Source organism: Musca autumnalis, unplaced genomic scaffold (genome assembly GCF_047663935.1).
Source record: "Musca autumnalis isolate F117 unplaced genomic scaffold, ASM4766393v1 scaffold_3, whole genome shotgun sequence".
NCBI lineage: Eukaryota > Metazoa > Arthropoda > Insecta > Diptera > Muscidae > Musca > Musca autumnalis.
Window position 1 is genome coordinate 93,537,751 of NW_027411866.1, and position 27,680 is coordinate 93,565,430.

General features: G+C 35.4%; 1 protein-coding gene across 1 annotated transcript; it reads right to left on the reverse strand.

Annotated features, from left to right (window-relative positions):
• Positions 1 to 63: 63 nt before the first annotated feature.
• lobo (coiled-coil domain-containing protein lost boys) lies at positions 64 to 27,680 on the reverse strand. Its single transcript, XM_073978930.1, has 8 exons — positions 27,140 to 27,680; positions 26,951 to 27,076; positions 19,278 to 19,631; positions 10,447 to 11,122; positions 3,477 to 3,658; positions 595 to 807; positions 317 to 538; positions 64 to 264 (listed from the first exon to the last, which is right to left on the reverse strand). Exons 1-8 carry the CDS (start codon positions 27,536 to 27,538, stop codon positions 220 to 222), a joined length of 2,217 nt encoding a protein of 738 aa, XP_073835031.1. The 5' UTR covers positions 27,539 to 27,680; the 3' UTR covers positions 64 to 219.

The following is a 27,680-nucleotide window of genomic DNA, read 5'->3' on the forward strand; positions in this document are numbered from 1 at the left end:
CTCTGTATCTCTTTGATACATACCAAGCTAAAATCCTACTTCACGTCGACCACATAACACTTATTTATGCAATTATGTTCAATCAAATAATTTTATTTTAACAGAATATCATTAATAAATTTGTATATGAAACAATGTGCAAATTTAACATATTGAAAATTTAATATCTTACGTTTGTTTAATCAAATCCGTCATAGAAAATGTAATTAAAGTATTTGATCAAGGACAGGAAACATTATTATCTCCATTATTGTCTTCTACACTCTGAAATATTAAAAATAAGTATCAAAATCGTAAGTAGAGCACTTGCTATTACCATTTTTAAATGATTCGATCTAGCAGCGCAGTTTCGCATTGAATCAAATAGTCGAAATTGAAGAACTGGGGTTTCCATTTCATTCCGCCGATTGTCAAAAATTGCACATATTTCTTCTGAAATTTTCTTAAAATTCTTTTTAGCGCTCTCTTCATTTTGCAACTGATTCATTACGAGGCGATACATTTCTAACTGTAAAAGTTCCGGCTCTTCACTATTAGCCTAAAATTCAAACATTTGTTATTGTAACATCATAATAATATATTTTTTCAGTATACTTTAAATGTCTTAGCCATAGATTTATCGTAAATTACTTCTTTTCCATAATCTGGCTTAGGGGGCTTTGTTATCTCACAGGTTGATGCTGTCAGAGCACCTGGAGAGTAATGAAATTTCAAATGTATTCTCTGCTGCATAAGTAGGAACGTGCGCTCGGCAATATCTCTTCCAGCTGGTAGAGAATAATTACGTTTAAATTTTTGTATAATTTTCTAAAATTATTATAAAAGTTGATAATTAATATAATTATAGAAATTGTATAATCTGTCTAATTAGAATACAAGCAAGAAACGATTTGCAATATACATAAATTAATATCATGGGACTTCTCTCACATTAACTATATATCGTCGGTGTCATGCTTAAGTGTTCCATACGCCATTTTTGACATTTTGAGATAAAAGTACCTTGCAAGGTTTTAAACCATGCTCTTTCAGATTTTTTGGTCGGGTTTTCTCTATCTCTTATAGTTTCTGAGATATTCAGATGCCAGTATGTTCCATATCCACTTTGTGACCCAAAAAATCTTTTCGTTTTGTTCCATATCCATGAAGCCTGGCGTATGGAACAAAACAACTTTGAACTTTTTAGTTTTTTTTTTTTTTTTTTTTTTTTTTTTGGAACAAAAAATTGCCCATTTTTGGCAAGTTACAGAAAAGTGTGGCGTATTGAACAAATTGTTTTAAAGGACTTGGTTTAAAAACTGAAGAATAATAGCTTCTAAATCCAAATATTTTTGAATATTGTATTGTTATATGAAAACGAAAATTTATCAATCGTTTAAACCAAAAATCCCTAGTTTAAAGGCAAAATTTTCATGTAAGTCCACAAAAATATACGCAAAAACGTCCATTCGACTTGAAGCTAACCTACTACAAAAATGGTATTATAAGAAAATCGCGTTTAAAGGTTTTATGTTACCTTAGAAATGCAAAATATCAATCCGTTTAGTCCGATCGAAATTTTTACCACAAAAAAATAGTGATAAGTGGAGGAAATCCCTTAAATAAATGTTAAGGAAACCTATAATAATGGTCCTTATTGTATTTATATGAGAAAAATAAATGTTTCATTTAAAGTCCTGATTTTTAAACTCCACCGTAGCACTTCATATAAGGGAGGTGGAACACGATTGATAAAAAGTGTTTCTCTTTCGAGTTGAGCTGTAAGGCCTTTAGAGATACATTGAAAAATTAGGAGTCTACCGAAGTCCCACGCATCCAACCATTACACTACGTTTCACGGGTGATAAATCCGATCTTCAGGTGTATTAGGATGTTGTTGTTGTGGCAGACGAAGGCAAAGCTTGGAAACTAGTATATATATCGCACTTCATTAGATAAATGTATATGCGAAATTATGTCAGTTAATTGAAACTCCAAACTTTTCCTATAGTCTTGCTTGGTAATCCCATTTTTCAATGTTCACAAATACTACGGTAAGTTTTATTCCTACATCATTAGTAATTGCTCTTCTATATCAGAAGATTTTATTTTTGATTTGATCATCAATTATTGTCTACTAGAGTTTTGACAAGTTGATGGTGGCTTAGAACGCTAAGACGCCGGCAACCTTGACACTCAGTTGTCGGAGACCCAGGTTCGAATCCCAGCCTGGCTCATGCTGAAATTATTTTTTATTTTTGCCTTATTAAGGCATGAGCCAGGCTGGGATTCGAACCTGGGTCTCCGACAACTGAGTGTCAAGGTTGCCGGCGTCTTAGCGTTCTAAGCCACCATCAACTTGTCAAAACTACTGATATATTCTATGAGTTTAGTTAAGTAGAACTGAGCTCTTAAAGTATTGGATTATTGCACCATTTTTATCCTGTATGACCTTCAACTTTAACTTGAGTTTTTCTCGAATCAGGCAAATGGCGTATGGAACACTTAAGCATGACACCGACGATATGATACAATCAACTAAACAAGATTCGAGGTGATTCAGTGTGATATAGAGTACAATTTTCTATTAATAATTTAAAAAAATGTGTGTTTGGTATTATGTCACACTATTTATGGTCTTTATTATACCCTATACCACAATGTGGAAAAGGGTATAATAAGTTTGTTTTCCCAAAAATTCATGTAACGCCGCGAAATATTCGTCGTAGACCCCTCATGTGGTATACCAAACTTCATATCTCGACGAGATAAAGCGATTTAGCGATGTGTGTCCGTCCGTCCGTCCGTCCGTCTGTCCGTCCATTAAAAATTGTAATCAAGCTAGAGGCCGCAATTATGGACCGATTGTCACGAAATTTAGTATGGAGGTCGGGTTTGGACCAGAATAGAACTGATTAGTTTTTGGCGATGATCGTGAAATGTTAAAGGGATGAAATGGACCAAAAACAAAATTTTTGCTCGATTTTGTAGCCGCTCTGTAGGTCGCAATAATAGTCCGATCGGCGCGAAATTTTAAACGTAGTTTTGGTTTGAGATGAAGAAGTAGCGTGCAAGTCAACGGTATGATCGGATAATATTTAGCGGGTTAAATTGATCAAAACTTTTGTGTGAAAATTGGTAAAATTTCTAATGCACATCTTATAACAGCTAGCCCGGAAAGCTAGTGCACAGGGATAGTGGTATAGGGTATCACATGGTCGGCCCCGTCCGACTATAGTCTGTTCTTACTTGTTTTTATTTTTATTTTAATTTTTTTTTTTTTTTGAGAAGTATTTGATTTGTTTGCGTTGTCAATCAAACAAAATTTCTCGACAACAACAGGAGTTTAGTTGTAGTTCTAACGAATTTGAATTCGAATCGTCTTGGAAAACAGGCCTTTAGTAAAACGGCGGTATGCATTTTATTTTTCAAATTAATTCTTGTCTTAAAAATTTTGAAACAAACATTTTAAGAAAATTTAGTCTATAAATGCTTACTTTTAGAACATCTCCTCCCGGCTTAAATTGAAATTCCTGATAATAACACAAATCCCTCCGATCCTTACTTTTTATAATTATCCGATCCGATTCCACTCTTAGGTATTCCATTGAATCTCGCCGAACATTTGGGGAGAAGTATAATTCTTTTGGTTTAGATTTGTCCATACTTGTAACAATTTCTGAAAAACAGTTTCGAAAAATTAATAGAAAAAAATAAAAAGTAATGTGTTAGTAAAACAATTAAAAAAGTATCCGACCCGTTTAATTTGAAACACTTTATTCCCAAAAATACATAAATATGTATATAGGGGGCTTTCAAAATTTTGGGCGTATGAACCGACAAAAATATGGATTAGGATTAAAGTTCAAAAGTATTGCTGAGAAGGTACCCTTAGAAGGCCCGATATGGGCCATTTTAGAATTTAAACTAAATTTGGACAAAATATTAGTGACCTTCTTTTAAAATTGGAGAAAGTACCGGAAGCTGCGGACCGGTATTGCCTATCTTCGAACTAAAACTAATTTTGGACAAATTATGACGAAGGCCAAATTTTGTATCAAATCGGTTGATCAGTTCGAGCAGCATCCGGATGCAGTCCAAACGGAGTCGTGAAAAGGGCACTCCGTTCGCTACATTTTATTAGCAGTTGTTAGAGATACCTACAAGCGGCATACATTTTCCAGAAAGAGATAAGCGTGTTAACATTTCCAAAAATTTGTTAATATAAAATAAAAAATATTTAATTTGTGAAAATTTTTTCGGTAACTCACGAGAAGAAAATTTCCCAAGGGAGTGCTGTCGAAATCTTAACTGGTGATGGGAAGACAATATCAAACCCATTTAGCAGATGAAGCAAACACAGTTCAGCTTGGATTAAATGGAAAGCGGAGGAAACACGCATGATTGCGATTGAATTCAATGGAGAATTTTCATAATTTGTGTTAATGTAATAAAGTTCTTAATATTTTTGTTTTACACAAATAAAAACTGCATTTTATTTGTTCTGGGATATTTTGTAATGGCTTGCACTCATTCCGCAGAATGCCTGTATCAAAACACGTGCTTTGAATATGAACGAAAGAAGCAAAAAGAAACAGAGGAGCTAAAAGAACTAGATGAACCATATGAGCCATTGATTTACTGAACGATTGTAGCTAACTGAATCTTTGATTGTTTTGTGTGTGCAAATTTGTGAGTTGATTGCGTGAGTTTGTTTGTAAAACTAATTATAGTCTTAAGTTTTACATAATATCATAAAAACTCTATCTAATTATAACGTTTGTAAATGAAAGGCTCAATAAATTAGATCTTAAATCTTTCTAAAAGAAAAGGTGATGGCTCTGCTGCTAATTTTGTAAAGCAGCAATGACGATCAGGGATCTAAATGAACGATATAAAAGAATGTGCTGGATACGGATCCGTTCGTTCTTTTTTCCTTTGAACCGGTTCGTTCATGACCGACACAAGTCTAGCTTTGGACTGCATCCTATTTTACCCCAAAGGGTTAGTTAAAATGCAGTGCCAGAGGTTCAGTTTAAATGCAGTGGCAAAGGGTCAGTTATAATGCAGTGCAATGGAGTGCCTCTTTCCGGGGTCACGCTCTTGTAAAAACAATGAGTGAAAATGTATAATTTGATGCACTTCCAAATTATGTGATTTAACTGCCTCTTTGGAGGGAAACTTTTTGCTGGGGTCATAAGGGTTTTTTAAACCTTTCGGGTTGTTTTCTCAATAACTATGGACTTGCCCCTGAAAAAACTTTTGCCGTCGTAATTGAGGCAGCGAATGCAAGCTGCTTCAACAAGAATCAAAGTGATTCGAGCGCAGGTCTTAAAGTCAACTTATCCGAAATTTTGTGTTTGAGGTACCCGAAGGATTGGAAAAATATAGACCATATTCAAACTTGATCTATATCTGGTAGATATATTAGGATGTGTAAAGTATGGCCCAAATCATGGGGAGATACCTGAAGGAGTGGACCGACATGGCTTATCTTCTAACTTACACTTTGTTTGGACAAAATATTACGAAGGCCAAATTTTGGACCGAATGGGCAAATCCGTTCGAAAGCTATTGTGCGCTCCAACCACGGTGTCATAGGGGTCTTTTGCAAGTTTCAGGATATTTTCTCAGGAAGTATGATCTTGCTCCTGATGAAACTTGTACCGTCGTAGGGGGGGCAGTGAATACAAGTTGTTGCAAAGCGATTCGAGAACAGGTCCTAAACTGAACTTTTCCGAAATTTTGTGTGGGAGGTACTCGAAGGAGTAGACCGATTGATTGCATATTCGTCTAAAGCTAGGGTCACATTAGGCAAATTTTTGCTCTAGCGACCGGCAGTGTGCGCTTACTGAGAGCAAATGAGCGTAAATAATGCATTGACATTTATGCTCAATTGCTCTCAGTAAACACACTCTCCCTGTCGCTGGAACAAATATTTGCCTAGTGTGACCCTAGCTTAAGTCTGGTAGAAATTTCACGATGTGCAAAAGTAGTTAATAAATATATGTTATAGACCAAAGCAAAAATGCCGTCAAAATTCCTGGAATTTTATGTAATTTGATACTTTATGTAAACAAACACGTGGGTGGTAAACTGGGAAAATATGTACTCGTATGTATGTGTGACCTTGGGAAATCCTTGGAATTCGTCTGTCCGTCCGTCTGTTCGTGGGCGTGCTGAATCGTGTCCATGATCAACGTTGGTGGTCGTGTTTGTCCGTCCGTAAGCATGTTCAATCATGTTTAAAATCAACGTCTGTCCGTCCGTCTGTCCGTGGGCATGCTGAATCGTGTCCATGACCAACGTGGGTGGTGTGCTTGTCCGTCCGCTGACCGTGGGAACTTTTTGGAATTCCGTTTGTCCGTTCATAAGCATGTTCAATCATGTTTAAAATAAACGTCTGTTCGTCCGTTTGCCAGTCCATTGATCTAATTTGCCAATATTGTGAAATAAATGAGTCATCATCAATTGAGTTGAAGTAACAACAACGATATCGCAATAGCCGCTAATAGAACACAACTTTTCATTTTTACGATTTTAATAATAATGACGAATATCACTGCTTTGCTTGCGGACCTTCCAAAAACAACTTCTGACTACGAGAGTAGAAAATCCCATCTTTACAATGGAGATATCGCAATAGTCGGTAATACATCCCACTTTTTAATTTTTTGGTAATCACGCTACACGTTGCAGTTTTGATTGGATCGTCACGAAATTTTGGGTGTTAATGGGGGTCCCACAGAGGAAAAACTCTATTGATTTTGGTAATGGCCGGATATTATTCTGGGGTCGGAATGTGAAAAAAACTTATTAGGAGAAAAGGCCAACGTTTTATTTCAAAGCGAATATCATCTCTCTTCTGTAAGAGCTATATCGAAAGCAAAACCTAGCAAGGAAAGTAGAAAATATCACCTTTACTACGATGTGAAGTAGGTTGTCATAGGTGGCCAAACAACAGGGATATCGCAATAGTCGGCAATGCATCCCTTTTTCCTTTTTTTGTCCAATCACACTACAGGTTGGAATTTTGATCGAATCCTCACGAAATTAGGGGGGTTGATGGGGGTCTCACAGAGAAAGAAGCCTATTGATGGTTGGCGTACATCTTTTCCATTTTTTTATTTGAGTTGTACTGACGATGCACTTATATGCGTTTCAAGAAAATTGACCTGTATTAATGAAGACATTCAGAGCAAAGTCGCAAAGCTATCCCAATTTTAATATTTTGAATTTTTCCAGTCAAAAGCTTATGCACAGGGGTAGTGGTGTAGGTTAACACATAGTCGGTCCTACCCGACTATAGCCTTGGCACACTTGTTTTCTTGTTATGCTGGAATCAAATGAAGTCATTGGATCCTCAGTTAGGGCTGCACGGCGGATGACCCGTGCAGCTCTAACTAGGATGAACAGTTTTGTCCGGTCAAACGGGTGCTGGTTTGAAGCGATGTGTTGTTCGCATTGTAATGATGCAGAATTATTCGTCTTCTCTTGTTCGTTTTTCCAATTTCTCTGGAGACTTCAGTCAAAGAAATTGTAGTGTACCACTCAGAATTTGCCGAAGAAATACCTCGATCGCTTATATTCTATTTATTTTCTGGCACAACGGCCGTTTTTGGACGACCCTCACGATCTTCGTTTTTTGGCGAGTGTCGGTCACGATTGAATTCATTAAACCAGTTTTTCATAATGCTATTATCCGCGTCGAATGTTGTAAAAAATTATGGGAAGAAAAAGTTTTTTTTTTTTGGCAAAGTAATTTTTTCAAGTCACTGTAAACAACACAACACATGGTCGTATGTCTATATTTACATTAGGCAATTTTCCTTCCGGCAATTGCCAGTTTGTCGGTGAGAGATGGTGTCGAGAGGCCATATGCCTCACCTCTCTCTCTCTCTCTCCATCAACCTGACAATTGTCGCAAGGAAAGTTACCTAATATAAATATGGACTATAACAAACTGTCCAGAGTACGTGTAGCATATGTGTGTTATAACCCAGCTAACAATTTTTTCCGAGGGCTCTAATTTTCAATTATATTCCGAGATTTTCTGAATATCTTCCGATTTGTCTAATATTTTCCTAGAAATTGTACCGATTTTCTATAATTTTTAAAGAATCTCTGCACATTTTCTGAAGAATCTTCATTCCGAATTTGTTCCGATTTCTAATCTAAGGGATTTTTTTCCGAATGCGATGACCACGTTCATACAACTTTCGTACCGAATTCGGCATCAGAATCGGAAATTTTTTCAGATATTCTGTCCGAATTCGGAAAAAAAACGTTAGCTGAGAAGTTATAACACATGCAAGGAATATGCAAATAAATATCCACCACTAAACCTACGACCACCACAGCTGAGAAGAGAATTGAATCTCATGCCACAGCTATCTGCGACAAGCTGAGAAAAAGGTCCTCATGTCCCTAGCCGGCAGCACTTGGGGTGCAGATAAAGAAACCTTGTTGACCACTTATAACGCGATAGGTTGGTAAGATTGGAACCCCCACTCAGCATTTCAGAAGGGATCTTCATCTAGAGAGAGAGAGGTTACAAGAGAGCACCCCTAGATCAACAAGCCTATCTATCAGGATCCTATAAATCATTGATCCACTATAACGACGGAAACAGCTACTGCAAAAATAGAAAAAATTGCGAAAAACAGTTTTTGAAAGTATTGCGGATTTAAAAGCGATTTATCACAAAAATAGAATGTCGTATTATTTCTGCGAATCTTATATAAAGTTCAAAGATGGTGCTTATCGCCCCGCTCCTTCCGGTTCAAAAACTCACAAATGTTTAACAACTTTCCAATCTTTGGATCTCGTAATATTTTGTCCAACCTTTAAGTTCGGAAATGGGCTATATCGACCCATTCCTCAGGGTACTTCCCCACAAAAGTTCAACAAGTTTGTTTAAATGCAGTTTAAGGTCTGTTCGAGGATCCCTTGGAAATTTTTACCGAATGTACTTGTGATTCTGTTTACAGCGATATTATGTTTATCGTGAGCAATTCCATCATTGAAATGATTGGTGGGCACGATATCTATCGAAAGAAATTATTCTCAAAATAAGATTAACATCCAAAATGGACTATGTCGGTCCATTCCTTCAGGTACTTCCTCTTTTTAGTTTTAATCCAAATCCAAGTTCATACACAGACAAAAATATTTCAAGAAGTTTTACATATTTTCGTTCGTGATGTAGTTTTTTCATACTGTACAGGTACCTCACATAAGATACATGTGCGGTTTCTTATTTCCATCCAAAAGCCACTATTTTTTCAAAAATATGTAATATTTTCATGAGATACAAAATCATTTTCTTATTTTTCCCTATATTCCACTATTTTCTCTCATATTCCCTCTCTTGGTTGGTAAATGCTCTCAACTTTGTTCTTGTTTTCTTTTGAATGGTCTCGTCTCACCATCGTATTGACAATGTATCAACAAACCACAACACAGCCCCCACCATCGTCTCACCATCGCATTGAGACTATATCAGCGTCAGGCGATTAGGCGCCCGTGTGCGCTCATTTACCGTTGCTCTCTACACACACAATTCAACCCATTGAAAAAGCATGCACTCACACAATGACACCCCGTAAAGTATGCAATAGAAAAGTATGGTGCTTGACGCTGGACTATATCAACAAACCACTCCCCACACATAACCACAACAACATACCTAAACTACGTTGCAACCATTTCGTTGTTAGTTAACTGACAAACCAATCAACTGCAGTGCGTTTGGTGTCGAAAAAAACAAAGTGTTTGGGGATGTATAGTTCGCAACTACAAATTTTTAATTTCTTTAATATAAAGGCAACATCTAATATCTCAACCTAGTGCTGATAGACTCAGCATGTATGTACATATGGTTCGTATTGTTCTGCTATGTTCACAAGACGAAAATCATTAGATGAAACGGTAAGTTACAATAATACAAAATAAAAGAATGAATAAAAGTAGCAAAATTTGTCTCTGGTTTGGTTGGTGGTGGTGTGTGGCGGTTGTTGGGCACAATAACAAAAACAACAACTCGTCAACATTTTTTTTTCAATCTCTCAGAAAAAACCAGTATTTTTATTTGCTTTATGAAAGGCGTCCATGAAATGCAGAAATTTGAACTTTGGCAAGACTTTATGAACACTATTCCTGAAATGCAGTAATTTTTTTTCTGTGTATGTCCAAATTCTGAAAATTTTTTGAGGAAAAGGATTTTGGTTGTGTAGCCGGCATTCAATCTGTCTCTGTCGAGAAAGCTGCTACTTTTTTATTGCTTTTATATATTTGGTGCTATAACTTGCTGTGTCAATATTAAAAAAAAAATAATCTTTGAATATCAATAGAAGGCGAAGGCCTAAATTCCTCTCCAGATAAATGTGCCTTAAATTAGGGTTTATAAAACCAAAATATGTCTATTTTTGTTATAATACATTTAAAGATCACATCAATAATACTTACTTAACAAATTATCTCTGCGTCCATTCCCAAAAATTTCCTTAATACTTGAGAGTTTATAATTCTTTTCCACATGCAATAACATATCCGCACGATTTTCAAAATAAACGCAATCCAGAATTGTTTCTGTGTATGTGTTGTCTGTAAAGAGCGTCAGCTGCATTATTTTTCCATCTTTGTTGAAATATGGTGAGAAGCGTTGGTGTTTAACCCTCTTGTAGAATACTGTTTTCTGAAGATGTGGAAATCGTTCCTCAAATTCTTTTTCGTCGATGTGAAGCTTTGAAACCCACGATGGGATTGTGTTCAAGTGTTTTTCATTCGTAACATCACTAACATTATCAGTGGCAGTTTTCATTAGATTTTCTCCCGGAAGCAAACGTTCCCAGTCGTCAGAATTTTGTAAATCCCATCGTATTTCACCAACTCGCACATATATCTGTTTGTTTACGTAATATTGGTTGTGGTTCCATACACTGTCAGCCACTGCATAATCCATACAGCTGCCACTAAGAAAAAACCCGGTAGAAGGCTCAATAAATTCAACTTGAATATCTTCCATTGGATTATCTTCGTCATATTTTTCTCTAATGTCATTCTTTGTGCTACTTCTAAATATAACCACCCAGGCATGTGGTTTACGATAACGGAATCTATCAGCATCACGTTGTTTCAATTCCTGTAATAAAATGTGTTAGTTTATTTCCTAATATATGAGGCGCTCAGCGCCAAAGCGGCCTAAACCACCCAGCAAAAATTCGGATCCGGTAGTTATTACGTAACCCATTACAAAGTGATGTAAACAAGCTTCTTTTCCCATTACAAGTAATCTGAAAAGTAATGGGATACTTCTTAAAAAATTACAAGGCAAACCTACTTACTTTGCTCCTCACTAAGTAATGAGGACGGTGGCACAGTGAGTGTGTGTCCGACTATAAATCCTAGGGTTGTGTGTTCAACGCTCACTGTCGGCACGCGAGTTTTTTTTAATTAAAAAATAACAATTCGTGGTGCACATGTGCGCTGCACATTTAAGTTCTTAAGCATCCCTTAATGTTCGTGTGCGTGGCATAGTATGTACCCAGCAAACCAAATGTCGGATGTCCGACATATCGGAACAATTTCGGAAGCAAAATCGTTCAGATTTCGTATCGATTTCTATACAATTTTTCGTAGAGGAATTCGTTCAGTTTTCGTTCCGATTTCGGAGAAAATGTCGGAAGTAAATTTCCCTTCGAATTTGCTAAAGTTTTTCTTCCGATTTCGTTACGAATTCGGATCGATATGTCGGAATAAAATTTCCCTTCGCACAACAACCACCTTTTGTATATATCTAACAAGCAACATTTTAGTTTGTTGGCGAAAAACAAAATGGTTGGTTATAAAATTCGCATATACATTTTTTTAAATATTTTAAATATAAATGCAACATATAATAATTCAAGCTAGTGCTGATAGACTCAACATATTCGTACACAAAGTTTACATTGTTCTACTATAACTACAAAATAATAACAACAGTGAAAATCATAAGATATCTTTGAAATTATAATCTTCCAATAAAAACATAACAAAGAAAATTTATCAATAAACAAGTAAAAAAGCGTTAAGTTCGGCCGGGCCGAACTTTTCATACCCTCCACCATAAAATATTCTGAACTAAAATGGAATAATTAGTTCTCATTCCTGTCCCCAACTTTAAGTGGTACGTTAAAATGTCAGATAATGTACATAAAATGCTTCATTCGGGAGGCCCTTTTTTATAGTGCCTATATCTAACTATGTATGTTGACAATTTTTGGTGGGCGAGAAATTGGGGGTACCGTTATATAGGGGTTAAAATAAAACATGGACCTATGTTGACAGTTTTTGATGGGAGCCTTTAATGTCAAATAACTCCTAATTCGGTTAAAAATTTTAGCTAGAATCCTCAAAATACCGAAAATCGGTACATAACGTGGAAACTTCAAATGTCATTAACAGCTAGTTCGGAGGTATGTGGGCTATACGAAAATATGAAATTAAATGAACAGTTTTTGTTGCAGAATTTTTGTTGGCTCTTAAATTTCAAATTAAAGAAAGTTCGTCCAAAAAATAAAGCTAAGGTACGGAAAATCGAGAGGTTTGTTTTGGGGCTATACCATGGTTAAACATTTTAAGTAAAATCCTCAAAGTACCGAAAATCGGGAAGTATCGTTATATTGGGGCTATGTTGAAAATTGTTGATGCAGATGTGTGGTGACGACTACAACCTTCAAATGTCAAATTACAGTTAGTTCGGTTAAAAATTGTAGCTAAAATTGCCAATTACTGGACCTATGTTGACAATTTTTTATGGAGAGGTGTTGTGACCACTAAGGACTTCAAATGTCAAATTACTGCTAGTTCGGTTTAATATTGTAGCTAAAATCATCAAATTACTGAAAATCGGGAGGTACTTTTATATGGGGGCTTTATCAATACATCGACCTTTCTTGACAATTTTTGGTGGAGAGGTGTGGTGACCACTAAGAATTACAAATGTCAAATGTTCAAATTACAGATAATTCGGTTAGAACTTGTAGGTAAAATTTTCAAAATACCGTAAATCCGTTATATGGGGATACCGAAATCCGTTATACCGAGGTACCGTTATATGGGGCTATACCAAAACATGGACCTACGTTCATAATTATTTCGAATATAAGTTTTTTGGTCACTAAGAACCCTAAATATCAAATTATAGCTAATTCGGTCTAGAAATGCGACTTAAATCGTCAAAATACCTGAAATCGGGCGGTAACGTTATATGGGGGCTATTCCAAAACATTGATCTACGTCCACTAGTTTTGTTATATAAGTTTATTGACACTTAAGAACCCTAAATGTCAAATTATAGCTAAATCGGTCTGAAAATGTAGCTAAAAACGGCAAAATACCGTAAATCGGGGGGTACCGTTATATGGGGGCTATACCAAAACGTGGACCTATGTCCACAACTTTTGTTATATAAGTTTATTGGCACTTAAGAACCCTGAATGTCAAATTAAAGCTAAATCGGTCTGAAAATGTAGCTAAAAACGGCAAAATACCGTAAATCGGGGGGTACTGTTATATGGGGGCTATACCAAAACGTGAACCTATGTCCACAACTTTTGTTATATAAGTTTATTGACACTTAAGAACCCTAAATGTCAAATTATAGCAACATCGGTCTGAAAATGTAGCTAAAAACATCAAAATACCGTAAATCGGGGGTACCGTTATATGGGGGCTATACCAAAACGTGGACCGATATAGCCCATCATCGAACTTGACCTACCTGCAAACAAAAGACGCATTTTCCCAAAATTTCAGCGTTCTATCTCCATTTTTGTGGATGCTAGAGTGATTACCACAGACGGAGGGATGGACGGACGTGCACAAATCGACTCAGAATTTTACCCTGATCAAGAATATATATACTTTATAGGGTCGCAAATGAGTATTTCAATGCGTTACAAACGGAAAAACAAACTTAATATACCCTCCATACTATGGTGGAGGGTATAAAAAGATGCATCAGAGAAAAATTTTTTGCTTCGATAATCATACGAAATTATTCCAAAATCGTTCAGAAATCATTACGAAAGTTCGGAAGGTACCTTAGATTTTCATAGGACATTATTCCGAAATCGTTCAGAAATCTGTACGAAAATTCGGAGGAAAAAATTCGAATTACGAATTTCCCAAGGATTTTCTTCCGATTTCGTTGCGAATTCTGACCGAAATCGATCCGATTTCGCTCCGACATTTCGTTCCGAAATTATGTCAACCACTTCATACAACTTTCGTTAAGATATCGTTACGATTTCGGATCAGATATCGGACGTCACGTCCGAAATTTGTTCCGATTTCGTTACGATATCGGTACGATTGGTTTGCTGGGTAGTGTCTTTGGCTAGAAGGGTTCGTGTGTTCAACTCGCACAGCAAGCGAAATAAAATAAAGTAAAATAAAAGTAAGAAGTGTGATGAAATTAAAAAAAATCTCTACATTAACTGTTCTAAAAATAGAATTTTTTTCAACTTACTTTTCAACTTCTAATGGCCACAGAATAACTAGTTATTCTAGTGGTCATAAAATAACTACAAACTGAGTGCGACATGCCCTTGTAAAAATAATGGGGAAGAAAGGGGGTTTGCGAGTAGTTACGGCTGCCAAAAATCCCTTACAGAACCCATGATTTTGGGAGGACTATTTTTGCTGGGCACATGCCCAAAGAAATCAAATCATTGAATAACACTAGGTAATACTACCTTCTAAAATAATGCAATATGGAATTTTTTAGAATTTATTTCAAAAGGTTTCAGTTTGATTGTTGTCAGTTTAATTTTTTTTTTTTGCATGTGGGTTAGGCCGTTTTGGCGCTAAGCGCCTCATATAGGTTAAGTGCCCCTAAGTCCGGCATGTACCAGTAGTCGGCATCTTTTGTGTTTGAATTAAATAACTCAAAATTACTGTAACAAAATATGGAAATAATCTTAAAAAAGCTTCAACAATACTCTCAGCTAACTACGTGTACAATTTCTTTGAGCTAAATATCGGAATTTAACTTTTTGTTAGCGAGCGTTTTTCACCAGAACCAAAAATGCATGTCTCTTAGTCCGTGTTTAGACACACACATTTCTCGGGAAAGTAAATTGAGTTTTAAGCAATAGGGGGTAGAAAAGAGTATTGAGGAGCTCTTTCTCTTCGCTCTCTCCCAAAAAACTCAATTTACTTTCCTGAGAAATTTGCGTCTTAAGAAAAAATTAGTGGTGACGCACAGTGTTGCCGCTTCCATACAAAAGTGGAAAAAATAGAAGGAGTTGACCTAGGTTGATGTATTTTTGCACAAGTACTTATAAAAACATAGGAATGAAAAATTTCAACTTTGGTCCATATCGGTTTCCCCGATTTTGCTAATGATATTTTCTTAGGCCCCTGAGTTTCACAGATTTTCATAAAAATCGATTCAGTTTTGGACATAGCTCCCATATATATCATTCCCCGATTTTGCTATAAATCACTCAATTTTTTTATGAATAGATGTTACCTCAGACCACAGTTCAGTTTTACCAATTTTGATTTGATCTTGCAAAAACCGGAACAGATTTGGATATAGCCTCCATATACCTTTCACCGAATTTGCTATATTAAACCGGTAAATTTTTGGAAAATAGGATTTAAATTTAACATGAGATGTTTTCTTAAGCCCTTTTTCAGTTTCACAGATTTTCAAAAAATCGGTTTAGATTTGGATAAAGCTCTCACATATATTTTCGCCCGATTTTATGTATTCGATGCACTAAACACGCAATGTATGTGAGATATTGATTAAATTAGGAAAATATGACGTAATTACCCGTAATTGTGTGACATCGGGCGAAATTATATATGGAAGCCATATTCAAACCTGAGCCGAAATCGGGGAAAGAGATATATGGGGGCTATATCCAAATCTGAACCGATTTTTGTGAAAATCGGTGAAGCTATTCAGGGGCCTAAGAAAATAACACATATTAAATTTGAAGGCTATTCGGTCAAAATTCAGCAAGTTGCAGCAAAATCGGGAAAATATCTATATATATATATATATATATATATATATATATATATATATATATATAGGGGCTATATATATATATCTGAACCGATATATCTCAAAAGGTTGCACTGATGGGCAGAATGTTTTTACACATATCCGCTTCGGAAGGGATGTCCAATTAACGGAAATCCAGAGCCAATGTGGCAATAGGTGGCAATCAATAGTAAGAATACGAAATAGTAAGAATTTATATTAAATTTTTAATTCTTGGTAACGGTACTTTGCCCATGTGCAGTTGATGTCAACTTTTTTCACTAAAATTTTATATTTATAGCCCACCAATTTTTCATGCGGTGCTAAATCTAGCTCGAAAACTAATAAACCGATTGGTATATATTTTTCTGGTCGATTTCTAAATACCATTTCGAGAAAAACACGCTCACATATAGGGCAATATTATTCCAATCGACTTGAAATTTGATTTGATATTTATCCTTTTTTCAGAAATTTACAAGTATTGATCACTTATACTAAAATTCAGCGCATGCATTTTGAACTTTGTTGTCCTTTATTACTTTTACCCGATCCTACATAAAATTTTCGGTGAACGTTTTTGTTTATTTTGTTTATTTTTGAAGATTCAATCTCATTTGATTGCTTAAGCTGGAGTATTCCCCCAATGGCTTAACTTCATTTATTACCCTCTATTACAGAGAGTAATGTTTTTCAAAATTAACTGACAGTGTTGCAAAACTTGACTGATCCCTACCAATATCATGATTTCATCCCGGCGAAGGGAATAATCAATTGGCTTTTCAGCTTTTTGAAATGATGCCTTTTTTAGCGAAAACCCGAACTCTTTAAGTGTCTAGTATTCTCAAATAAATGAGAATCACACTCACTTTTCTGCTTTCCCAAAAAAAACAGCAGAACAAAAATATTTGCAAACAACCGTCAGCACGTATCAACTAAGAACTCATCGAGTTCTGTAAGTTAAAAAAACATCATTACAGTTGCCTGTGAGTGATTGTTGTTGGAATCTTTTTTTACAAACTCCCTTGCGCGTGTCATTCGCTGCTTTTTGTTGGTTTTGTTTATTGTTGAAGATTCAATCTCATTTGATTGCTTAAGCCGAAAAACCGAACTCTTTAAGTGTCTAGTATTCTCAAATAAATGAGAATCACACTCACTTTTCGGCTTTCCCAAAAAACATCAGAACATTTTTGTATAAAATTTAATCTTGTGTTACTTTTTCAGTTCATGACAAAAATGACATGGAAGGAAATTGAGCTAGAAGAACAAAATATTAGGCTATTTAACTGAAAACATGTCATCTCAAAATGATGAGACAATATCTCCAAACAGAGATATCAAGCAATTTTGTCAATCACCAAACAATTCATTACGGCATAACTCATAACTCGTTTGGGGTTCTTAATATACTCAATAGGGGCTTTCATTCCGAAAGGTAAATTTTTTTGTGACACAGGGTATTCAGTAGGTTTTCCCAAAAATCTAAAGTGCCAATCGGACCAACAAAATAGGGATTAATAAAATAGACTTCAGAGAATAGTAAATATCCTGTGAATTTTCCTCTAACTTAGTATAATATACATACATGTTTTCTTGTAGTTCTCTTTTAAAATAAAGATTTTTGAAAAAATATTGGTGTGCCGAATTTAATGTTATATTTCTATAACGTAGGAACAAATTTTGTCCGGAGTCGAGACTATTAAATTCTTTTAAACTACAAACACAAGGCCTACAGAAGGTCGGCCATTCAGAGTACTGTTAACAACATTTGACAACAAACATAATAGATTTTATATTATTGTGATTTTAGTTTCTTAGTATTTTAAATCACAATAATGTTTATGACATCAAACATAATAATCAGCTGCGCTTATTGGCCGACCTTATGTAGGCCTTGCCTAATACATTGTGTGGTTTTTTTAACCGGTCCGTCCCATAGTGAATTTACGGGGCTTATTTCTCCATAGCACTATTGGCTCAATCACAGGTTTTTGAGTCAATAAGTCCCTGAAGCTGCTGGGCCTTTCAAATTTCATTTCGATGTTTATGAAAATTTGGTTCTGATCGGTTCAGGTATCTATAAATACATACACTCCACGTCAGTAGTATAGAACACCCAAATATCTGTTAATGTTAGCTTATTTATCCCGAAGCGAATGAATCTACGTTTTTAATCTTGTAGGGATTTAAAACCTAAGATGTTCCGTATCAACCATAGAAAAAATTATGTTTCTAGCTTTTCGCGAAATGATTTTCTGATAATTTTTCCGATAGTACTCTGAAAAATAGGCATTTATTTTCGGTCATCAGGATAGAACAGTCATTTTATTTTCGCGAATTGTGGAGATATTAACGCCGAATTTTCTTTCAGTCGATAAAGCGGGACTTTCTAATAATTTTTCACCAATAAAAGCATATAAATAATTCCGCGGACGCCAAAATGACAGCGTAAACCGGTTTAAATTGACAGATAATTGAAAGATCTCGGAATATCAATAAGAGTCGCGCAGTTATGTCATATTTCTTCACAGTAAGATAGAATATGACACAGACAACCTCGACGGATACAATCGAAACGTATATATTTTTCACAACTACACGCAGTGGGATCCTATAAACAATATTTGACCCTATTTAGTGTAAATTGATACATTTTCTTCAGTGCTGTTTGTTCGACCTTTTGTATTTGTATTCAAATTAAACAAGTGGTTTTCGAGCTTGAGGTCATGTTTTTGTTTTTATTATTTCCAATATCATAGTTATAAGTAATAGTTATAAGTAAACTTGACACTAGTTTTATAAGTTATAAATATTTTCCCTGAAGATGCAATTCAAAGGAATTGCGAAATATTGGAAATAATAAAAACAAAAACATGACCTCAAGCTCGAAAACCACTTGTTTAATTTGAATTGATACATTTTCTTTTTCGATTTTTGGCCAGGGTTTTCGTAAAATTGGACACTGTGAATTGGGCGTATAGTGCATAGGTGTAATTTGACCCTTAGATCGTGATATCTCAAGAATGGTGACTCCTACTTAAAAGTCGTAAAGACCATTATTGTACACAATCTATAACTGTAACTATACTATAATAATAATAACTGAATAAGACCTCAAAAAAATTACCTTTGACCCCAAATAACCAAAATTCTGCTTTGTGGGAATTTCTGCTATTTCCCCTTAATACTCAAGCCTATTATGACTGGGCTATAATGTAAATAAGAATGCAAGACTAGTTTAAGATACACATACCTCTTGCTCACGCTTTAAAGCTTCTTGCCTTTGTTTTTCATTCTCATTTTGCTTGACAATTTCAGCTATATTCTTCTCCAAATGACTCTCCAAATCAGGCATTCCGCCAAGAGAAAATTGATTTTCGTTAAAAGGTTTATCTTGTTTTAGTTCGTCTCCTTCGAAATTATAGATGTCTCCCGGAAATGGTACCATACGTTGATCATTTTCAACAACTTCCGTTCGGGCTATACCCGAAACAACATAAGCATTAAATCCAGCCCCAATGAGCATACTGCATAGTAATACTGCCATTTCAAAGCTATTGCCTCGACGTATTTTTAGTAACGTTGCTGGTGATATTAATCGGTTCGGCTGCAAAAATATACAATTTCAAAAAAAAAAGAAAATTTATGCAGTGTTGAAAACATTAATTTTCCTACAAGTTATACATACATAATAGACCGGGGCGATTTGTATGGATGGAAAAACCTGAGCAAAAAAGATATTATGCACCATTTAAAAGAAAAAAGGATCAACAGAAGTCCGTTGTGAAAAAAGAAGTTATGCCCGTTTAAACTTGAAAATCTTAGAAACCCAGTTTTTCACATTTAACGTTTTAAAACGAAAAATGAAGTGAACCAAAGGAACCACCGGTATTTTCGTTGTCCATGAACCCCAACACGATAGAACATTTGCATCAGGATGCTTGCGTAAGTTGGCACAATTATTCCACTGACATATTACCAAAACACTTAATTTATCGTAAACCCAAGAATTTATCATAAATCGAAGAATTTTCCCCTCAAATGCACCAAGCACTGCCTTATCTGATTGCGCAAGTACCCACGCTTTGGAACTTCTTATTCCACAACTGATTTTGTGGTGTTTATAGCGGTGCCGATATAAACGAAGTCTTTAACTATCTAAAAATTATAGGCATCACCTTTCACAGTTGGTCCGAATTCTGTAGACGCATTACACATCGATACAATAAACTTGATTTTGTCGCCATTTACTGCCAGACCCACGTTTGCAGATTCTCTTTCTACTTTTTTTAAGATATCAGCTACTTCTTTTACTGATCGACATGTCGATGTCTTCGGCATAAGCAAGTAACATGTGGCTATTGGTTTACATTGTGCGATTTGGATCTCGTATAACCTTTGGTAGCAAAACATTGAATAGGTCACACAAAAGGCTGTCTGAAACCTCTTCTCTTGGTACTAAACTGTTCGGAGAGGTTCTTTCCTATTTCAACTGAGGACCGGAGCTTTGCTGGAAATATCAAACTCAAACATGGCTTTTAATATCTTAAAATGTAGGAGGCTGTCAAAGGCTACTCTATAATCGGCAAACATATGGTAAGTGATGGCTTTGGTTTATAGGCCATCGCCTCTTGCTGCCGGTTTATACCTCATCTTCTGGGATTGGATCTGTGGTATCTTCGTCGTCTTCGCTAGTATCAACAGTTTGGAAAAACGCTCTTTCATTATCCTGAACACACTATCTGTATCAGTTACCAAATTACATTGATGGTCCCTACAGGAGGATGTGTCTGTACCAAAGCCATCACTTTGATCTTTCACTCTTTGGTAGAATTTTCGGACTTTAGTTTGGTTCCTGGACATTTCGAGTGTTTAGACCAGCGTCAGGCACCGTACTTTTCTATTGCATACTTTACGGGGGGTCATTGTGTGAGTGGGTTGAATTGTGTGTGTGTGTGGAGAGAGCAACGTTAAATGAGCGCACACGGGCGCCTAATCGCCTGACGCTGGTTTACACACTCTCCTCTCTTCTTATCACCCGATACCTCTCTCGTGCGCTACGCGTTCCTACCGACTGTAAAGTAGCCCTATATGCCGCATTTTTCTCTTCGGTAGCAGAACGACTCTCCTGGTCATACCACGGATTCCTTGGTGGAGCTATCTGGTATCCAATGGGCTGATATATTATCGGGACGAGGGGTGCTTAGATTAAGCAATTCTGCCAGTTTAGTGGAATATGATTATGTGGTAATTGCAGTTTACCGATGCCCAACTTCCGTCTTGTGTCTGTTCGTACTTTATTTGCTACGTTTAATCGGGTAGGTACGTTCCTGCAACAATGATCCAAGTCGATGTTTGTTCATCAGAACGATCGTACAACCAACACCCTCGATAAATGTCTTCCATCTATCAAAAAGGGATTGATTTGATTTATTGTTTTTTGGTCTGTTGGCATCCAGTTGTCCTTATGAATGTGGAGATGGTTAAATATGGTACTGCTAACTACCATGTTTTTTGCCATCAGTCTCATTAGTTGACAGATATTACTAGACAGCGGGATTTTATGCAACCCCTATTTTTGGCCCGATTCATGTCAAATTTTTGGACAGGGCATATTTTTGGCTTTAGCTAAATTGAAATCGAAACATATGGCATATGCAAAATATATAAATTTTGTGTGTGTATGTATGTGTATGCAAAATTTATGCATTTTACATATTTTCTTATGCAACAAATATTTCAATAATAGGTACAAAAATGTTTGTGTGTACAATTTGTCTGTTTAAAATTCTCTTCAGACAAGGCAATAAAATAGAGAAATGTATAACCACAGCCACAACCTTCAAAATACCGAAAATTGGGAGGTACCGTTCTATGGGGGCTATATGAGGCCTGAACATAAACAGACAAATTTTAGGTGGAAAGGTTTTTACCCCCAAGGAAGACTTAGTACCGTTCTATGGGGGCTATATGAAGACGAGGACCTATACCGGCAAATTTCATGTGGAAAGTGTTATACCCTCAAGGAAGACTTAATCAAATTTCAGTCATTTCGGTGATATATATTGAGGCCACAACCTTCAAAATACCGAAAATTGGGAGGTACCGTTTTATGGAGGTTATATGAAGACGTGAACCTTTACCGACAAATTTCAGTCTTATACCCCCAGCGAAGACAAAATACCAAATTTCAGCCATTTCGGTGGGATATTGAAGCCATAGGTTTAAAAAAATCGGAAAGTACCGTTCTATGTAAAGTTCAATACCCCCAACAAAGCCTTATACCAAATTTCAGCCATTTCAGTGGAATATTCAGGCCACAAATCCTTGCATATGGTTTTGCATATGCTCATTTGATGCAAATATGTAAAAATATGTCAAAATATGCACGATATTCAAAATATGCAAACATTTCTGGGCCTAATTCGTTTTATTTTGTGATAAAACGAGTTTCTGTCTAATCAGATTTTCTCTACGCTGTTTAAATATTACATTATGAATTTTGATTTTAGACATGTCATAATTTATTTTTTCGATAAATTCTCTCATTTGTTAGGGATGGACATATTTATATGTCTTCAGAGAGTATTTCTACTTGAATAACGTAGAAAAATCGTCGTTCGCTTTGTAAAAAAAAAAATTTTGTATGGGGAATTAAGTACTTTATTTGGATTTGAGGGTCGAACAACGAATAGAGAGCGAATGACGTACCGAGGAAACGGCACATTATACCCCGTGCACTTAACCGGATTAACCCAGTGGGCTTGGGTTTCAAATGTCAATTCCATAGCGTAAACGTCAAATAAATCCTCATAAAGCAGGTTAACCAGGCAAAAGGCTCTAGTGCAAACGCCGTTTTAGTCGGTTTATTTTTGACAGATAAAAAGTTTGTCGCATGGTTTAATAAGAAAGGTTAGCCAAAGCTTTATGTCAATTTAATTTTTTTCATTCGAGTATGCCTAAAACTTCAAAACAATATAAACAAACTGTGTATGTGTGTGTGGTGTTGGAATAATATGCCAAACAATTTAAAAAACAGTCGAATTCAATGATTTTTAAAATTGTTTTTAGACCATTTGTATGGAAGAAATTGGTGAGATTTGCATTGAAACAATCAGTTTATCATATTCACAACTCGATTATGTGGAGAAAACTTAACTCTTCATTCATTTTTCGCGTTTTTTATAAAATGCTCAAAAATGCATTGTAAACAAAACCACTTCTTGCTTTTATTTTGAAGTTTTAGGGATTCAAGAAAAACAAGGGTTCTATAGATTTTTTTCATTTAAATCTACCTCTTTACTTATACCATGGTTTGTCGTATTTTGGTGGGCTCTTCTATTTTTGCTAAATTTTGAGCAACAAAAGATGTTTGTTCAATGCGACATCGCTCAAGAGGTGTTGAACATCGTGAACGACGATCCAGGTTACCCCAAAAAGGCCATAAGTGGTGACTAATCATGGGCGTATGCCTATGATATTGAAAACAAAGCAAAATCATCCCAATGCACTATGGGCCCAATGGCTGGTTTTTGAGGCAACAAATCAATGGAAGCTGCTGGACCTTTCAAATTTCGTCCTGATGTTTATAGTGATCAGGATTCGTTTGATTGATTTTTATAAAATTTTACAATGGAAGATGCAATATCTTTGAGAGCCCGGTATGTGGTCATGAAGCGTTGCCAGGTTGAAATGATTTTGTTTCTAAGTGGCTCAAAGTGTTAAGAATCTAATCCCGTTAATATTTTATCCAAATATATGACTTCAAAAATGGACTTTTTGCCTCAGAAACCTGCCATTGGGCCTATAGTCTAATGGAAAGAGCCAAGAACGAAATAACATGTCAAGTTCGGTCAAATGTTGAGGTTTTGCTCACTGTTTTCTTCGACTGAAATGACGTGGTACATCATGAATTCTTGCCATAAGATCGTACGGTCACAAGTAATACTACCTTGAAATTATGAGTCGTTTGCGCGAAACAAACTGAAGAAACCGATGAAAGTAAAGCGTTTTGCTAATATTAAGGAGAGAAATGAAAAATCGAAACAGGGGCTGTTGACTATACTAAACAAAGGGCGTGTTTCAGAAGTGTTTTGAGGAAAAAGCTCTGATATACATAAGTGTATTACATCTGAAGGGAACAATTTTTTGAAGGTGCAAGGTAGTTATTGATGAATAAATACAACAAAATTAAAATAATTATTATTTTTGATCGAAACATCGTTTTTCATCGTTTTTCTGGGTGTAAGTTTTCTATCGATCCGAAAATTGGATATGTACCAAAACATAGACATTAATTCATCGTTTTTGTTTTCGTTGAAGTTATGAGGTTATCAAATTGGACAGTGTTAATTCATTTAATGGTATTGGTGTTATTTTAGATGAAAGCATTTTAAATAACATAATAAGTCCTGTGCCAATTAAGCGAAATCTCTGTTAGGGTTCTTAAAACGTTGATCCAAGTTATTTGATGGCCCGTATGTAAACGTTTGTTTGTCAGTTTGGTTCGAGCTACATTAGAATAATGTTGGAGGAGAATTTTCAATTGGCTTTTCCTGATTTTTTGAAATTATGATTTTTTGTGATTGTCTGATTGTCACTTCTACCAAATTTAATATACCTTGATTACCCCCATGGCACAATTACCCAGGTAGTGGCATCGTAAAATTTTGAATATGTTATGTCAAAACTTTCTTTATGTTGTTGGGGAAATTACAACAAAAATATTTTTTTATAAAGGGATTTGACTTTTCATATACGATCAGCTGGTGTGATACCACTACCTGGTAGTTCTGCCATGATTACCCCCATACCAAGTGCGGATATTATTCGAATGTCCGGCACAACTTTCGAAAACGATATCACTGTCGATGGTTTGGCAAATGTTTTTCGGGAGTACACAAGCACGTTGTTCTTTTGTTCGTCAAAAGTTTAAAAACGATATCATTTTCGAACATTTTGCGAATGTTTTTTCTTCACAAGAAAAATTGTTTCGAGAAACATTTTTACTTCGGAAATTTTTTACGTTTTAAAAAATAATTTTATGTAGTTCGTGAAAAATTCCCATTTGCTTTTTTCAAATATTTTCGATATAAATGCTACTTATAATATTAACAAGAAGTGATGATAAACACAATATATAGCTCGGTTACAAATACAAGACAACAATGTTTATACCCCTCATACCAATTGCGGATATTATTCGAATGTTCGGCACAACTATCGAAAACGATATCACATTCGAAGAATTGGCAAATGTTTTTCGGGTGTACACAAGCACGTTTTTCTTTTGTTCGTCAAAAGTTTAAAAGCGATATCATTTTCGAACATTTGGCGAATGTTTTTTCTTCACAAGAAAAATTGTTTCGAGAAACATTTTTTACATTGGAAATTTTTTTGTTTCAAAAAAAAAATTATATTGTTTGTAAAAAATTCCCATTTGCTTTTTTCAAATAATTTCGATATAAATGCTACGTATAATATAGACAATAAGTGTTGATAAAGACAACATATGGGTAGGTTGCCAAACACAAGACAACAATGTTTATCAACAGTTACATATCGAGTCGCAAACATAAAGAAATAAAAACGGAAAAGGTACATAACAGAAACATCAAGAAACTCCATAAAAAATGTTTTTCGCCTCTATCGTAAAAACTATCATCTTTCATTCGCTAATAATATTATTAACGATATTCGAATTCGAAGGTTTTCCTGCCACAAACTGAATCGTTTTTAATTCGTTCTCGAGTGTCGTTTTCGAACAAAATATCCGCAAAACTATCGAAAAACATTCGAAAACGGATCGTTTGCGATAGCAATGGTATGGGGGTAAACTGTTACACGCATTGAATCGCAAACATTACAAAGAAAAATCAAGAGACGTCAGATAAAGTTAAACATGTCATAAAATCGAAACTCCGCCAAAAATGCTTTTTCTGCACTATCGTAAAAACTATCATCTTTCATTCGCTAATAATATTATTAACGACATTCGAATTCGAAGGTTTTCCTGCCACAAACTGAGCGACGAATTTATCGTTTTTAATTCGTTCTCGAGTGTCGTTTTCGAACAAAATATCCGCAAAACTATCGAAAAACATTCGAAAACGGATCGTTTGCAATAGCAATGGTATGGGGGGTATATACAAATATCCAAGGTACATTTATACATGGTAGAAGTGACAATCAGCTGTATTCTTACTTTTTTGTAAATTTAGTTTTCAAAATGTAATAGGGTCTACTCATGAAATTTGCTACCATAAAATACTGTTTTTCTTCCTAAACGTGTAATAAAAATGACCTACGACAGTTCTGAATGCTTTATATTTACATTGTCATTCAAATTTGTTCTATTATGGAGGATTTTCAAAATGTATTTATGTTTTTCCTGAGCAAATTTTTGGAACGACCCTATTATTCAATATTTTCTTTGACAATTAATTTTCAATACCAACAATGTTGTTTTTGTAAATATGTAAGTTGTTGTAATTCATGCACATACCTTCTATAAATTTACCTTGCAAATATCGTACTAGTAGAATTTCTGTAGGAATATTAGAAAATAAACCATCGATCTTCATACCCTACCATATTAACCCAGAATTCGTACAGAATGCTCTACAAATAATTGGCAAACTTATTAGATTTCCATACGCATTGCTTAGGAAATCGTATAGAAATCATATCAGAATTCGGTACGAACAAATTATTTCCCTTCAGAATATCCCATGGTTTTACTTCCGATTTCGGTTAGGATTCGAAACGTTGTGTCGGCAGAAACATTCGATTTCCCTCCCAAGTATCGGTTCAAAAACATGCCAATCTCTCTATATATCTTTCGTTCCGAATTCGATCCGACTTAAATCCGAAACTGGAAGCAGCATCAGAGTAAAGATCATATGGGTAATTTATCTTAATACTTACAAACAGTATGATATCGTCGAAGGGTTCATATATAATGAAGTCTGCGACAAAACTTGCAATTCCTGCGGCACTTCTTAACGGTTTATATAAAAATGGAGAAGGACGCATGGTTGTGCAAACAAATTTCTGAATTGAAGATTTCGTATGACTTTAGAAGACACGTTTTAAAAAGAAATACGAAGAATTTACCTGTACATTACATTCATTAGGTAAGGCAAGAACCAGAGGTCGAGGATTCAAATTAGTTATAAAAAATTGATGTCGAAAATTTTCTGCATACAAAAGCAATAGCCGCTCTTTTGGTGACAGCGTGTAATACGATGGAGGATAACAATGTTGGTCATTGTAGTCGTCAAAGCCGGCTTCAGAAAATGATATATCAATTCGGCCTATATCCATATTGACTTCTGAATAACCAGCATCAATTTGTTTATCAGAACATTCCTCTGCTTCCTGAAACTCCTCATCCGCAACTACTGCATCTTCAATTTCTTCGTGTCTCTCTTCGATCTCTCTGAGTTGCTCATCGTGTTTATGGGGATCAATTTTAATCTTCGCTTTTGAAGTGTAGTCTCTTTTCCTTTGCATGAGGATATGTTTGTGTATGTAGTAAGTTATTTTTTCAAATTATTGTTATACATCAAACAAAACAAAACGTTACTACGCAACAAATGTGTACCGTAGTTACAAGGCGTTTACACTAGACAATTTGTCTTGAAATACAACCCTG

Bases quoted from the DNA above. Each gene is read 5' to 3' on its own strand.
- lobo (XM_073978930.1), bottom strand. From the start codon at position 27,538: ATGCAAAGGAAAAGAGACTACACTTCAAAAGCGAAGATTAAAATTGAT. The intron at 19,632-26,950 runs GTAAGTATTAAG...ATATTTTTGCAG, and splicing joins TCGACGATATCATACTGTTT to CCGAACCGATTAATATCACC. The intron at 265-316 runs GTAATAGCAAGT...TTAATATTTCAG, and splicing joins GATCGAATCATTTAAAAATG to AGTGTAGAAGACAATAATGG.